The 16,665-nt window shown below is 39.5% G+C and overlaps 1 protein-coding gene across 2 annotated transcripts in view; it reads right to left on the bottom strand.

Moving 5' to 3' along the window:
- Positions 1-16,665, bottom strand: part of LOC126263153 (INO80 complex subunit C) — an 89,728-nt gene that overhangs the window by 53,692 nt on the left and 19,371 nt on the right. For both annotated transcript variants that reach the window (XM_049960186.1, XM_049960187.1), the window contains exon 3: positions 1,547-1,646. In XM_049960186.1, coding sequence (XP_049816143.1) covers positions 1,547-1,646 — 100 coding nt within the window. The remainder of the gene's footprint in view (positions 1-1,546; positions 1,647-16,665) is intronic.

Here is a 16,665-nt window from a genome sequence, read left to right as displayed (position 1 = left end):
AACTTATTCTAAGCTCAAACATAATGAGGTATTTTGAACAGAATGGCCTCAATGCAACCAGCACGGAATTCGAAAACATCGATCATGTGAAACCCAACTCGCACTTTTTTCACATGACATACTGAAAGCTTTGGATCAAGGCAACCAGGCAGATCCAGTGATTTCTGAAAAGCATCTGCTTCAGTACTGCACTTACGCCTATTGTCAAAAGTACGATTATATAGGTATCAAGTGAAATCTGGAACTGGATTGAGGACTTTACATGGAGAGTCATCTTCAGATGCAGAAGTAATTTCAGGTGTGCTCCACGGAATTGTGTTGGGACCTTTGCTGTTCATGCTGTACATTAATGACTTTGTAGACAATATTAACAGTAAAATCAGGCTTTTCGCCAATGATAGAGTTATAGAGCTTGAAAAGATTTCAACATGGTGCAGATATTGGCAACTTGCTCTAAATGTTAAGAAATGTAAAATTTTGTACTTCACAAAACAAAAAAAAACATAGTACCCTGTAACTTTATACCAATGAGTCACTGTCGGAATTGGCCAACTCATGCAAGTACCTGGGTGTAACACTTTGTAGGGATATGAAATGGAATGACCATGTAGGTTCAATTGTGGGTAAAGCAGGTGGTAGACTTCAGTTTATTGATAGAGTACTGGGAAAATGCAGTCTACAAAAGAGATTGCTTGCAAATCACTTGTGCAACCCATCCTAGAATGTTGCTCAAATTTGTGGGACCCATTTGTTTAATCTATGGGAGAGTGTCAAAGAGATACTGAAGGAACTGAACTGGCAGACTCTTGAAAACATACCTAAATTATTCTGAGAAAGTCTGTTAAAGTTTCAAGAACCAGCTTTAAAAGTTTACTCTTGGGATACACTACAACACCCTCCATATTGTTCCCACGGGGAACACAAAGAATTGGCTAATGAAACAAATACTACTAAATTTCTGGAAAAAGAAATCACCAATGGTATGCCTTACAGAAATAAACCTTTCAAGGAATAAAATACCAAATTTAGAAGCCTCTCGAGGTAAAACAAATAGAAATGGGTAACAACACTGACAGAACAAAGGAAAAGACAACATGGGGAGAAAAAGAAGGAGTGCTGGGAAAGTATGAAGTGATAAAGAAAGGAGAGGAACTGAAGTTTTTATATGAATCTACTACTATTTGCCTTAAGTAAATTTCATATGAAGCTGATACTTCAAAAAATGGTTCATATAGCTCTGAGCACTATGGGACTCAACATCTGAGGTCATCAGTCCCCTAGAACTTAGAACTACTTAAACCTAACTAATCTAAGGACATCACACACATCCATGCCCGAGGCAGAATTCGAACCTGCGACCGTAGCAGTCACGCGGTTCTGGACGAAGTGCCTAGAACCGCACGGCCACCGCGGCCGGCACTGATACTTCAATAAAGTAGAGAACATTTTCTTATTTCAATATGGATCTAGCATTTCACTATACAAATAATAAAATTCTGAAAAGGAGATTAGTTTTACACCTACATATTTAGTAAAATGTACTTGCAATGGATATAATCATCTCCCCATGGAAGCATTCGTTCCTGTGCAATGATCTGCTTGAGTGATCTCCAGGCTCTCTTCTTGTTGCTGCTCTTGCTAGAATGCTGAAAACAAATATTACATTAATGCTTATATACTACAGAAAAACAAAGGCAATACCCTCAAATTTAGGGAAAAACTGGTTTTTAAAAAAGATGAAAGATGAAGTACAAGCAATAGGTAAAAGAGATTTAACAAAACGAATCAATGAAAAAGTTTCTAAGGTCACAGTGACTATAACCTGAAAATTATTATTATTATTATTATTTGTGGACTAACAAGCCCATGTAATATAAAACAAATAATGGAAAACCAATCTTTTATTTTGCAGATAAGTAAGCACTTCTTGGCATATTAAAACTATTTGCCAAACTGAGACTCAAACACAGAACCTTGCCTTTTGTGGTCAATGGAGGAAGTGTAATCACTGCCACCTGGCCACATAACACTAAAAATGACACAACAAGTGCCTTTACCACTGTGTTACAGCAATGAAACTAACAGACAAGATTAGTCATGGAAATCCCATGCCTTTATAGTGGAAGGAAGGAAGGAACATTGAGGTGTAACACTAAAAATGATATAAAATGGAACAAGCATGTATGGTAAGTAGTGTGGAAGGTGAATGGTAGACTTCGGTTTATTGGGAGTATTCTATGAAAGTACATTTCATCTATATACAAGACCATGTATAGGTCACTTGTGCAACCATTTCCTGAATACTGCTGGAGTGTTTGGGATCCCCACCAGGGTGGATTAGAGGAAGATGTTGGAGAAATCCAGAGGTGTACTGCCTGACTTGGTACTGGCAGGTGTAATGAAGATGTGGATATTACAAAAATGCTCTGTGAACTCAAATCGAAATCCCTAGAGGGAAGAAACTTGTTTTTTTGCAACACACTACTGAGGAAGTTTAGAAAACGCATTTGTTGCTGACTGCATAACGATTCTACTGTCACCACTGTACATCTTCTGTAAGGACCACAAAGATAAAACAAGAGAAATTACGGCTCATACTGAGCCGTACAGAGTGTCATTTTTCCCCTTACTCCATCTGCAAATGGAATAGGAAAGGAAATGACTAGTAGTAGTACAAGGTATCCTCCACCACAAATCATATGGTGACTTGTGGACTATGTATGTAGGTACATGAAGGAAGATTACAGTTAAATATCCCTTAGATGATGAGGTCATTAGTGACACAGCAAATACCTCCACTGAAGAAAGATATCGCCTGTGTGCTTTCACAGCAGTCATCCACGCATTCGCCTTACGCAATTTAGGAATAGCACGGAAAATCCAAATCTGGATCACAAGTCAGGGATTTGAACAGCTATCCTCCAGGACATTAACCCCATGTTTTAACATTGCACCACATCACTTGGTTTACTATGGGAGGAGGCACTAATATTGCTTCATAAGGATGGGTGTCTCCTATGCTTCTACGTCAAAAAGTATATAGTTTTACTAAAAAATAAAATGTATAATATTGTACAAGTATATAATCTATTATGAGCAGGTAGACAACCAAACATGCAAAGAACCAGTAGTCAGGCTTAAAATCTACATATAAGGAAATATGAATGTTTTAAAAAACAGTAGTAGTACATTAATACTTTTCAGGTATATGACAGCAAAATGCAAGCAAGACAGCAATCTACATTACACTGACAAGTGGCAAGTGATTTTTAGTGGGACCTCCCATGAAATAAATGTGTGTGATAGTTGTGGCAAACATTCATTTTCCAGTGGGGTTATAGGCAACTGAAAGAGTTTGCCATTTGAAGCAAACAACGGCTTGCTGAATCCTGAACAATGCAGAATAAAGGCAAAGGAGTTTTAGAAATATGCCACAATTGTTTATTTACTGCAATACATTTATATTTTTCAGGTTTGTTGGCACAGGGAAAAAAAGCAAAACTTGTTTAAGTTACAAGCAATTAACTATGTTTAATAAGACAAATACTAGTTTTACACTGTAGCACAATTTAATGTGTGGTGTGTGATTAAATGTTGCAAGAATTCTCTTAACAAAGATGACTTCAGCCAGGGCATAAAACAAGATGACTCGTTACTACACATTCTAACACTGAACCCCTATTAATCTCGGTGCTTTTGTTTCACTCATGTAAGAAGTTACTCGCTCTGACATTATTGCAAGCTTTACAACAGCACTGTTTTGCTATGTATTAGCACCTATCAGTGGTATATTATTTTCACTTGAAATTTATTTAACTGTATCGAAAGGAAAAATTCACTTAAGAAAAGTATAAAATTACAAAGATTGAATAAGTGGCTACACAATAGTACTGATGTTTCACCCCATGAAGGGGGACAGATATTTTGCATGTTTGTTTGTTATTTGGAAATAAAGTTTCCGTAACTGGGCCTATGAGCAAGTAAGTAAGAAAATGTATGCCCAGAGCCATGTTTGCCTGGGTGAATATTGGGGTGTGGCTACTGACTGTTTCACAACCACTATCCATCCCATTGATTTCATCAAACCTCAAGGTTGAGTGTGCTTTTTAAATGTGACATTTGAGCTATTCTCTTGAACCAAGTGCTTAATCCAGAACCTCCTCTCACCTGAAAAACAAAAAATCCCAATGTTATGCTCAAGCATGTTCATAGTTTTATTCCATCATGGCAACAGACATGAAATCTTTGAGTGTGTCCAAACTAGTACTGGTATCAGTGACCATGACGCGTTGTTTGATCATACGGGGTCTCAAACACAATCTGTGACTGGACTGTGGGCTTTTTGATAGGGAGGGTGCAGAATGTTATCATGGATGGAGAGCCATCACCAAATGTAAATGAACTTCGAGAGTGCCTCAGGGAAGTATGCTACGACTCATGCTGTTCATGGTGTATATTAACGGCCTTGCAGACAATATTAATAGAAACCTCAGACTTTTTGCAGATGTTGCAGATATCTATAAGAGAGTACTGTCTGAAAGAAGCTGCATAAATATTCAGTCAGATCTTGATAAGATTTCAAAGTGGTGCAAAGATTGGCACCTTGCTTTAGATGTTAAGAAATGTAAAATCGTGCATTTCACAAAACAAAAAAAGAATGTAGCATCCTATAATATCAATGAATCACAGCTGTAATTGATCAAATCATACAAATAACTGGGCATAACTCTTTGTAAGGATATGAAATGGAATGATCACATAGGCTCAGTTGTGGCTAAAGCAGGTGGTAGACTTTAGTTTATTGGTAGAATACTGCAGAAATGCAGAAGATGGCTCAAAATTCACTCATGTGACCCATTCCAGAATACTGCTCAAATGTGTGGGACTAACTGTTTACATTGAACATATACAAAGAAGGGCAGGATGAATGGTCACAGGTATGTTTGACCTGTGGGAGAGTATACCGAGATGCTGAAGAAACAGAACTGGGAACCTCTTGAAGATAGGTGTAAACTAATTCGAGAAAGTCTACTAACAAAGTTGCAACACCTGCCTTTAAACAATGAGTCTCAGAATATCCTACAGCTCCTTAAATATCGCTCACACAGGGATCGTGAGGACAAGATTAGAATAAGTACAGCACACACAGACAGATTCAAACAATCATTCTTTCTTCGCTCCATACTTGAATGGAACAGGAAGAAACCCTAATGACTAGTATAACAGGAAATATCCTCTGCCATGCACTTCACTGTGGTTTGCAAAGTACAGACCAAGTTGTAGATGTAGATCTCTTGGGTATGCATTTGGGACATAAATCCTTCACCTTCCAATATTTCTGTAGAAGGGAAAGGTATCATCATAACCCATAACAGGCGGATTACAACAACACAAACTAAAAACATAATGCTCCAAGATGTTAGTGCTGCTCTATAAATGGCATCTTCATTAACTTTGGAAGAACATGATATGTTCACAATTCTGTATGGCTAAGTATGTAACATCAAATATATATGTAGTAATTAAAGAAATTAAGTGAGAAAAACATGTATTTTCAAAGCTATTGAGAAGACATACTGACAAGTTTAAGGTGATAGAAACATACTGTGCAACTTCTTAGAAAAATGAACTTCACAAACTTTGCATTTTATACAACTTCCAGCTTTGAAGACTAACACAACAGTTACCCAATGTATTTTGTCCCTCTCCAGCAATAAAATGTTTCAGTACACACTGCTCTGAGATAATTTGTATCTTAGACAGAATATCCTCATACTGTAAAACCTGTTCCACTTGACACAAACCTCTCACTTCACTGCTGGTGGCAACAACATACAATAAATATCTCTGTATGTCCATCTTTTCAGAGATCGTCATGGGACTTGGCTGTTTACTACAGGAAGTCAAATCAAACACCTTTCAGCCATCTAATTTCCAAACTGTTATTTTATTTGGCTACCATTTTTGGTGATTTACTACGCCAAATACTAGTATCTGTAGATTTCTGCTTGATACAGTGATCATTTAGTTAGCAGGTGTTTGATTTTACATTCTACAATAAATATGTCCTAAGTCTATGCAAAAGCATTATGTCACCAGGTCAAAGCAAAGTGACTTGTGCTATCTCCTTTCACTCTGTTATGACTTTCAAAAAATCAGAGTCAACTGCTTTATCATCACTTATAAAATGGTTTTTTCAGGGGAAACACTCCCCTCTTCATGTTAACTACCTACACAATGTTTTTACACAAACACAGTTCATCCGATTGTGAGGAAGAGGTGGAACAACTTGTTACACCACACTTGTTGCATGACTGTCAACTGTCGCCTTTGTTCTGCATGTCTGTGGCAAACAATTCTTTGATATCACCATATAGTACACAGCAAACTAAATTAAAGTTAGGATTGTGCTTTGCCTTTGCGTGGGACTTTACAATTGCTGGTGCCATGGAAGCGATAACTGGAGCCGACTTCCTGCCATACTACCACCTACTGCCAAATATGGCAATTGAAGTTTCCAGCCTTCATGCGATCTCCTGGAGTTCCTAAAGAGGTATGTCACAGCGCTGTTCTTAATGTTAAGATTACCAATGACCCACTTATCGAATTTTGACCTACATGGTTATCTCCCAACTTTCTGTCCACAGCGAAGGCAGAATTTGATTCCATGCTCAAGGAAGGCATTATTTGCCTGTGAAGTAGGGATGGGATACCAGTATTTTAGTTATGAATAACAAATATTTTTTGGTAGGTGTGTGGTCTTTGTTGTATCTGGTGTTTTTTGTCTTTTACTAATAAACGAGGAAAAATACCAAAATATCAATTAGCCATTGCAATAGTCCTAAAATTTTTCGCTCCTGAACATGCATTTTTTTTTAAGATAGGATAAATTTTTATTTGTAAAATTTGTATTGTTACGAAGTATTGCAATATTATAGAAAATGGGAGAGGCAGTTAGTGCTATTTTAATAACAATGCCGATGGAAATAAGCAGCAGACACTTGGAATAAGAACTGTATAGCACTGCTGAGACAAAAATGTGCCTGTTGCCACGTGTCACAGCTTAAGGTATGCATGTAAATGCAGTGTGCAAAACTTTACCCCACCTGTTCTATATGATAATTTCTCACTATCCTCACTGAATGGTTGGATGACTTGGGGGAGGGGATCAAAGAGCGAGCCCCTTGGTATCATGATATGGGCTGGGAGAAATCAAGGAAGGAATAACACAAACAGCTCAGTCCAGTCAAGGGGAAGGAATAACGAGCAACAAAAGGTGAAAGGAGATGTCAGGGCAGCAGGAAGAGGAAAGAACATGAGGGAGAGGCAGAGGGTAGGGGGGGATGGAAATGGGGAAGGGGAAGAGCACGGGTGCTCGAAATCGAGATTGCGATTCGCTTTTGTAAGCCAATCATACTTCACGTCATGTGATCTCACCAGCCAATGATGACAGATATTCTGAGCCTAGGACACATGATATAGCCAGCCAATAGCAACATCACTATTAAGTAGTGCAACCACACAAATAGAAAGAGTTAATGGTTTAAATGAATATACATAGTGTTGCTACAAGAAAAGAAAAGCTTTCACATATAACATTGGTCTCAAAAGTTAATAAGCTGCAAGAGAATCTAAGTTGTAACATACAATGTGCATGTTACACTTTAAGATACATCACACAAATATGCCAGTAAAATTTTTAATAACGACATAAATGTCTGATCGTCAGGGCTCGAAATTCTTCTAATGGTCATCCTCAAAGGGTTGATTTTTAAATGAGAGTCAAATGCTCTGTGATATAAGAAATTCATCATACATTCTCGCACATTGTTTGTCTTGCGTAAAAGGAAATTCACTTTGAAAGTAATGCTTTTTAAACCACCAGTGACAATATTTTCGCGCAAACTGTTAGAAATAGGTTCATTTCTGCAGTTGCCAGAGAGCACCAGATAACAGGTGTCATTGCGCTTGTGCAGCTACGATGACGTAGGAAGCCTGTATGTTCCTACATGTAAAACATTAAAAGATCCTACATTATGTCATAAAAGAAACAAGACATCAGAGGATGATCCAAGAGCATCGGAATTTCGTGAACCATAATAAAATGCATAATTCGGCTCCAAGTTCAAATTTGTATATCCAGATTTGAACGTAAATTTTCTTAGAGTACCAGTACTGTATTAATCTCATGTTTGGTTCTTTATTGTGGCATAATGCTTGACATGCTAGAAGATGAAAATGTGCACTTGAAATGCAGCAAACAGTTGAAACTAGCCAATCGTGTGGAATTAAATACTTCGTTTCAAATAAATTGACTGCCTCAGCAGAAAAGATTAATAAAAGCCAAATTTCTTTAAAGATTAATGAAAGCCAAATTTCTTTAGCAAACCGACAAAAATAATTTCACGCTCTGCAAGGTGATTAATGCTTGACTGTCAGAAATGTGGAAATAAAATCAAATCTGAAACTAATGACTTATTTTAGCCTTCCTAATTATGTGAATGCATTTTAATTCACTTGATAGTCCATTTTGTTTTCACTTGACTTGGGAGCAATAAACGAAAAGGAAACAGCAAAATCACTAAATGTAAACACGAGTCACGTGGAGACTACCCACCTGCCCTCTACAACTCAGCCTGTTCTGTGTAACAGTCCCGGATCTATGATATTTCTGAACCAGGGCAATACTAGAGTGGCGACCCCACCATCCTCCAGCATTTGAGGTAGGACGCCAAAAATTACATCCACTTTTTAAAAAATGTTCATTTTGTAGTGGACATCTTTCTCAAGAGTCTGATACATTTGAAATCCTGTACCTTTTTTAATTTTTTATTTTTTTTAAAGGAACCGCTCGCAATTAATACTGGATGGGATTATTTGTAACCATGAGAGCAAGAGCTCTTCAGAAAATAGAACTCTTCAGAAAATTTGCACTCTTTATTGCCTATGAGCTAATAACTTGCTGTTTTGTGTGACATAAAATTAAATATAGGATACATAAAACCAGTAAAGACAAGAGACAAGCAAGACAGAACACATTTCTTCAATCCTGAAATCCTAGCATTTTTCTCTCTCTAATCTTGCTATGGCTTTACATGGCATGCTTTCCTTTCTGCAAATAAATCTATTACCTCGTCAAAGTTTGTCAAACGTTTTGCTGCATGAAAAAACGAAGTGTCATTGTCTAATACTGAAAAAGCTGTTTAATACAAATAGTACCAGAGACTGGTGTGGTTTCTCAAGCTGTTTAGGTGTATTTTGTCACTGTCTGCTGAGGCCTGTCTAATATTGCAGCAACTGTAGTACACACCAAATAAACAAGACTGTTTTGTAACAAATGGTCATTTTCATGACATGACAGAATATAATCCATGAAGTACCAATATCAAATGCCTATTAGGCCTACTACAAGCAAAAAGTTTTATGTTAGAAATAGTTTCACATTTCATCATACACTTCAGCTTCTCAAGCATGAGATCAAAAAGTAGCAGTATGAAATTTTTATATAAATTTGGAACTGTCATATTTTTCCATAACTTGATTGATGTCCTAGTTTCTTCTCCTTCCTCATTCCAATAAGCAATCTTGTCATCACTAATTCTGTAACTATTCCTGCCAGTGTCAAAACTTATTCTCTATTTAACTTCACTAACCCTGCCACAATCACCGGATTAGTTATCCTGCGTTTATTCTCCGGTTAGGTGTTATTATGTGTTCATACAACGCATTTTCTGCACTACTCCCAGAACAGAACTTAAGTGCCTGCTAGCCGGGGACTATACAACTAGCCCTTACTTACAGTGTAGCAGTCTGGCCAAAAACTTTGTCAAAATTTCATTTTCTTGGATACACCGAGAAGATAACACATAATCTTTCTTACCTGTTACTCCTGTTAATCGTTTATTTACACTCTGGTAATCTGAATCCATGGCTTTCACTTGTAATTATAACAATACTGATCATTCGCAAACCCAGTCAACCACTTCAACAAACAGTGACAGGCATTCACCCGTTTGGCTTTATTCCGCAAAGCTCGTATAGCCCCGTCCCATTTTGTCTGTAGGAAAGCTTATTCTAGCAGCGATGGGTATGCCCCTGGCAGAGACATCATGTACACTATGCACGCATTCAAAAATCAACTTATGATTTATTCAGAAGTCAACATAGAATGTGTTCAAAAAGCAACAGGGATGTGTTTCAAAATCATATGAATAATCGATAGACCAATGTGCACTGGATGCTAGGCACTTTGTGAAATAAGTTTTTTTTCCTCAGGAATATGATTTTGCCCCCCGTACCCCTTGAAATTTTCACCCGGGGCAGATACCCCCGTTTTTCCCGGATCGTATATACCCTGCATAGAAAACCGGGAGATGGGACCACTGAATCAAAAGGGAGGGATCCTCAGGTCAACCAGAAGACTATTGATAGGGCTACTGCGAAAGGCACCTGTGGCTAAACGGATAACACAATGGAGAAACGAGTCCAAAAGGAGCAATGTGGATGGGGCTGCTGGTCCATAAACTTGACAACCATAGTGAAGAACACTGAGTGTACGTAAACAGCCAAACTTCACACAATGGACAGAGGGCAACCAAGTAAGCTTGTTGTTAAAAAGAAGACACAAAAAAACAGAACTGGGGGACCACGGTCAAGCATGGGCATTAAGGTAGAGCTCCGGATAAGGATGGACTGTAGTATGGCAACATAATGCAGCACCCTCAACTTAAGGGGAGAGCACTGAAAACAGTGCGAGAGTATCCATTTGAAAACACTCCGGATGGCATCTGAGCTGTCATTCTGCAGAGGCCACCGAGTGGGAGCTAGCCCAAACACAGAAATCATCCACATATAGAGCAGGTGTGGTCAACGGTCCAGCACAGGCCACAAGTCCACTAATAGTAATTAGAGCCCTGTGGAACGCCATTATCCTGGTTGCATGGAGAGCTGAGAACAGTGCCAACCTGGGCTCTCAATGAATGGTGGGACAGGAACAGGCGAATAAAAATTGGGAGCGGGACTGGAAGATCCACTCATGGAGAGTAAGAAGGATGTGATAGCACCAAGCTGGGTCTTCGAGGCTACGAAGATCAAAGAAAACTGCGACAAGTTGGTGGCACTGAAAAAAGGCCTGCAAACTGTGGTTTCCTGAAAGCCACACTGGTAAGGAGACAAAAGGTCTTGAGATTCAATGACACAAAGGAGCAAACAAGCCACTATTCATTCTGGTAACTTGCATGGGACATTGGTCGGGCTGATGGGACAGTAACTATCAAGGGACGATAGATCCATTCCAGCTAAATGACAGTAACCACAATAGTGTTCCTCCATCGAGAGGAGCCAAATACAGTTAAACACCTGCAGGAGATAGTGGCGTTGTGGATGTCTGAGGTGTTGAAACAATTGGTTATGGATGGAATCAGGGTCAGGAGCTGATCGTGGGAAAAAGAGAGGACAACAAGAAGCTCCCATTCAGTAAACATTTCATTGTAGGATTCCGACAAGGGATAAAACATAAGCAGGAAAGCTTCAGCCCAATGTTTCTGGAGGAGGAAGGCAGGTGGATAGGGGGCTGGTACTGAAGCCGTCGCCAAATAGGTTGCGAGGTGTTCCACGAGAATTGATGATCTGTACAAAGGTCACCTGGAAGGGCAAGGGCCGGAATGGAAGACTGCCCCTGACACCTTTGGAGGTTGCAGTGTGTTCCCAGCACACCGTTTTGCTCTGTTTGATTAAGTAATGGGCTTTGGTGCAAAGAAGTTAAAAGGTAATAGGACTGGTAGAGGACAGGTACCGCTTAAGAAGTTGCAAGCCACGACGACGATTATGGATAGTATTGGTGATGGCCATGCTCCACAATGGAACTGGCTGATGGCAAATGGGGCCCATCAAGTGGGGAATGACAACGCTGGCAGAGCGAAACATCAATGACAAAGAAAGAACCAACTTGGCACTAAAATGAGTAGGGGAACCCCATTAAGAAGGCACAGGTTGTGGTCCGGAAGGAAGTGGTCAATAAGGAGCCCTCTGACTAGATGAAGAAGCACTGCCTCACAAAGGATGATGGGCATTAATATCTCCAAGGAGGAGGACGAGGGGGAGGAGCTGCTGAAAGAGGGCAGTTAGCGTAGCAGATGTAGATGGCCTGTCAAGAGGTAGATAGAGACTACAAACCATGATGGCTGAGTCCAAGGGGACCTGAATGGCAACTGCTTCCAATTGGGTATGAAATGGGATCCAAGCACTAACAATATATGTACAGACAAAAGTGCAGATGCCACCGGAAGCTCTCAAAAGGACAACCCGGTTCCGATGCAGAGCACAGGATCCACAAATGGGAGGTGAATGGGCTAGAGCCAATCATGCCACCAGGTTACCATCCATCACCAATGACGACGGGATGACATCCATAAATAAGACGTTAGACTCAGATGGCACCTCAAATTAACACTTCAGCCTCAGTTTTCATCATTTAGCACTGACTATCTGTAACTTGCAAATAATCATATGATCCCCAATTACAATGTGATTTCTTAGCAGAGTTCAAAAAAATTTGAATCAATAGGACAACAGTGTTTTTTTTTTTTTAATTCAGCAACTTATTATTTTTCGAGAAAAGCAGCGAATGGGGGATGGACTAAATTTTCTTTTGTTTGCATATTTAATATTTTTATTCCCTCTGTCCTGAAACTGAGACAGTCGAAAATTTTCAATCTTTGTTCAATTTTTAAGTTTATTGCAAGAGAGAATAGAAATAAAACCTAAAATTGGTATTTCTGAAACCAGTTAATGGGGCATGGAAAAAAATGATATAACAGAAAACTGATAGTTTCAGTGATAGCTCCATCCTTACTGTCAAGTAGCCCATGATCATCTCCTCTCTATCTTGTGCTACTGAAAATCAACTGTTTCAGTAATAACTGCGATCCTACTGTCAAGTACGTCATTGTCATCTTGTGCCTAAGAAGTGTGGTCACTACAAACCACTTAATGCTCAGACAGTGCCAGCCTAGTATCCAGTATCCCTGTTGTGGGATTACAGTTATGCTTTACACGACATAACCAAGTCCAGTGTCCTTAACTAAGACCTTCACTCAAATTCTTGTGGCAGAAGAGGGCAGCCATCAAACACCCATTATCACACCATCTGGTTTAATTGAGGTTTTTTTTTGTGACATTTGGCCTATTTAAAGCTGCACAATCATGGCCAAGGTTTACTGACTCAGTACTGTATGGTCTACCATTCTATTTCACCTGTCTGGACAACATCCTTGTCTTTTTGGCCACTGTGGGACAGCACCAACAACACCTAACTGAAGTCTTTCAACTTTCTGGGCCACCAAATTTCTTCTTCAGGCTCACTACTACTGCCAGAAAAATTAGAAGCCATTCTTAATATATCATGACCAAATGTTCCAAACACTGTTCAGGAATTATGCTGCTTCTCGGGCACACTGAATTTTTACCACCGCCATTCATGTTCAGCTGAATTACAGAAAACACTGATTGCAGCACTTGCTGGTCCAAAAACAAAATGAAATACCCTGATACTGTGGACAGACGTAATGAACTCTGTCTTCAAAGTGATACCACAGGGCATAGTAAATGCCATGTTCCTGGCAACCCTGAACTGGATGCATCCCTTACTTTAGCAGTATATGCAAGCCAGACTGCTACCAGTGCAGCATTGCAACAATTACAAGATGGCCATGGTGGTCAGTCACTTTCTATTCGCATAACCAGTTGCCATTGCAGAGAAAATGGAGCGCATATGACGGAAAACTTCTTGCAGTGTATGAGGCAATCATGTGCTTTTGCCCACAATTAGGAAAAATGTACTTTTGCCCACAATTAGAAGCCAGAGAGTTCACCATCTTCACAGATCGTAAGCCACTCACCTATGCCTCTTGACAAAAATACAGTTGCTCACCACGTCAATGCAACTGTTTTGAATTTATCACCCAGTTCAGTACCCATATTAAGTGTATCTTGGCCATCAACAATGTGGTAGCTGATTGTCTTTCTTGCGTTAGCAGTTTGTCAACCACCATTCATTTCACACAACTCGTCAAGGCACAACATAACATACAGACCAAGAACTCCAGAGTCTCTTCAGTGATGCATCGCCAACCTTAGAGATGCAACTAGTCGACGTTCCTGGTGCAGATATTAACCCTTTCCACTCCAATGTCGAGTGCCACTCGACATCGCAAAATTTGTTTTCCACTCCGATGTCGAGCCTCATTCGACATGACTTTTCGAAGCTCTCAGACGCATTTTGAGTCTACTAGGCATTATTGCTGCAGTGTGCTGCCATCTAGGAGAACTAGTGTTAACTTGGTGTCAAACAGTAGCAGCTGTGTTAAGTCAAAGATTGTAATTATTACGTTCAAGTCCATGCGCTCGAAATGGCTAGTTCTTCACATACAGTCCTTTCTGAGGAAGAGATTTTACATCTTTTAGAGTAATCTCTAAGTGAAAATGAGAGTGAAAATGATTTTGATTATGATAGTGATTCATTTCAAAACAATTCGAGTGACAATGATGAAGAAAACAGTGACAATGTGCATGTTTCTAGTGATTCAGCAGAGGATTCGTGGCAAATGTGGAGTGACACTGACACTGACTTCACAGATTTTCCTTTTGACGAATCAAAGTGTGGTTTTATAACAGACAGTAGTTCTGTTCCATCATCGCCCGTCAGATTCTTTCAATTAATTTTTACAGATAACCTACTTCAACAAATAGCAGATGAAACGAATAGGTATGCTACATCAAAAATTTGTAAAGTGACACCACTTCCACAACATTCTGCATGGTGGGACTGGAGAAATGTTACCATGGAAGAAATGAAATGCTTCCATGGTGTGCTACTGAATATGGCATTACAGAAGTGTAAGAACTTGCAGGACTTTTTTTTCAAGAGAATGGTTACAATCATCCAACTTCTTTCGAGACTGTTTTAGTCACCGACGATTTATGCAAATTTTCTGGGCACTTCATGTTTCTAATCCGACGAATGCTACACATGTCAACAGTCAGGTTCAGTCACGTCTGAGTAAAGTGACAAATGTACTGAATTACTTGTCTGGCACGTTTCTCGAAATTTATCGATCATATCAGTATTTAGCTGCTGATGAATCTACAGTATCGTTCAAGGGTCGTGTATTATTCAAAATGTACAATCCTCAAAAACCAACAAAATGGGGACTCAGAGTTTATGTAATTTCGGATTCATCAAATGGTTATATCTGCAGTTTGATACCCTATTTTGGCGCTGTAACAACTGAGTCATTGATCTGTCCACACTTGAATTTTTCTGAGAGAATAGTTCTTCAGCTGCTAGCTAATATCAGAAATGCGACAGGGCAATCAGGGTATCATTTGTACACTGACCATTTTTATACAAGTGTTGCATTAGCTGATGAGCTGTTGAAACAGAACATGCATCTCACAGGAACGATTCAGGCCAATCACAAAAACCTTCCAGCTGCAATCAAGAAAGGAGCTCTGCGTCTAAGAAAGCACGAAATAAAATGCCTCCGCAACAACAAAATGATGGTTCTGGCATGGCAAGATAAACGAACAGTTCTCATGCTTTCTACAAAAGCCAATAACTCAGTGTCGCTTATAGAAAGGAGAAACAGAAAGGAAAGGGAAGAAATAAAGAAACCAAATGTGATTATTGATTATACTTCAAAGATGGGTGGAGCTGATCGATCTGACAATTTTATTTCCAGTTACGGTTCTCTAATGAAAAGTCTCAAGTGGTGGCTAAAACTATACTTCTGGCTGTTGGAGGTAGGACTTGTAAACAGCTATTTACTATACAAGAACCACTGTGAGAAAAACGACTTGACAATACCGTCTCACAAAGCATTCCATAAAAGTGTTATAAGAGGATTAGTTGTCGAAGAAAGAACTCAAGGATAGAAACGAGGACGTCGTTCAACTTCTGATGAAGAGGAACACTTGAATGGAAAGTTGCACATTATCAACAAGCTTCCTGGGAACAAGCATAAGAATTGTGCAGTGTGCTCAGACAGAAAAAAGAAAGGTGGCAGGCATGAAGCTGTGTATTACTGCGAAACATGCTCACGAAACCCAGCTCTCCACCCTGAAGAGTGTTTCAAAAAATACCACACAATGGAAAGTTTTGTACCGTAAAAGCTTACGTAATTATATGAATGGAAGCACACATTTTGTTTTAATGTATACCCCAATTGTTGGCCAGCGGCCACATTGTTTCCACAAAGAGATCTGCGCAAATTTCTGCGGTGCACTGCTACCAAGGCGGCGGTGATTTAAATAACAGCGCACGGAGCCGCCCTGTGTCTGCCCTACGGAGTGCGAAGGGTTAAGTTGTACTGTGATATCTCAAGTGGAAAGCCTCATCGCATTTCACCAACTACATTCCACAGAGGTGCTTTTGACAGCTTGTGTAACTTGTGCCACACTGGCATCACGTCACCATTTCGCCTGGTCTCAAAACAACTTCTTTGGCCTAAATGTCTGGCACGTGCATCCAGTACCAATTCAGCAATGTATCTCATCACGTGCTTGCCCCAGTGTGAGACTTCGCTGACACAACTTCACAGTTTGCACATGTACATATCGACGATGTAGGCCATCTACCTTCGTCAAACAGACAACCCTATCTTCTAA

Source organism: Schistocerca nitens, chromosome 6, assembly GCF_023898315.1.
Source record: "Schistocerca nitens isolate TAMUIC-IGC-003100 chromosome 6, iqSchNite1.1, whole genome shotgun sequence".
NCBI classification, from domain to species: Eukaryota; Metazoa; Arthropoda; class Insecta; order Orthoptera; family Acrididae; genus Schistocerca; species Schistocerca nitens.
This window is presented reverse-complemented; position numbering and strand designations above follow the sequence as displayed.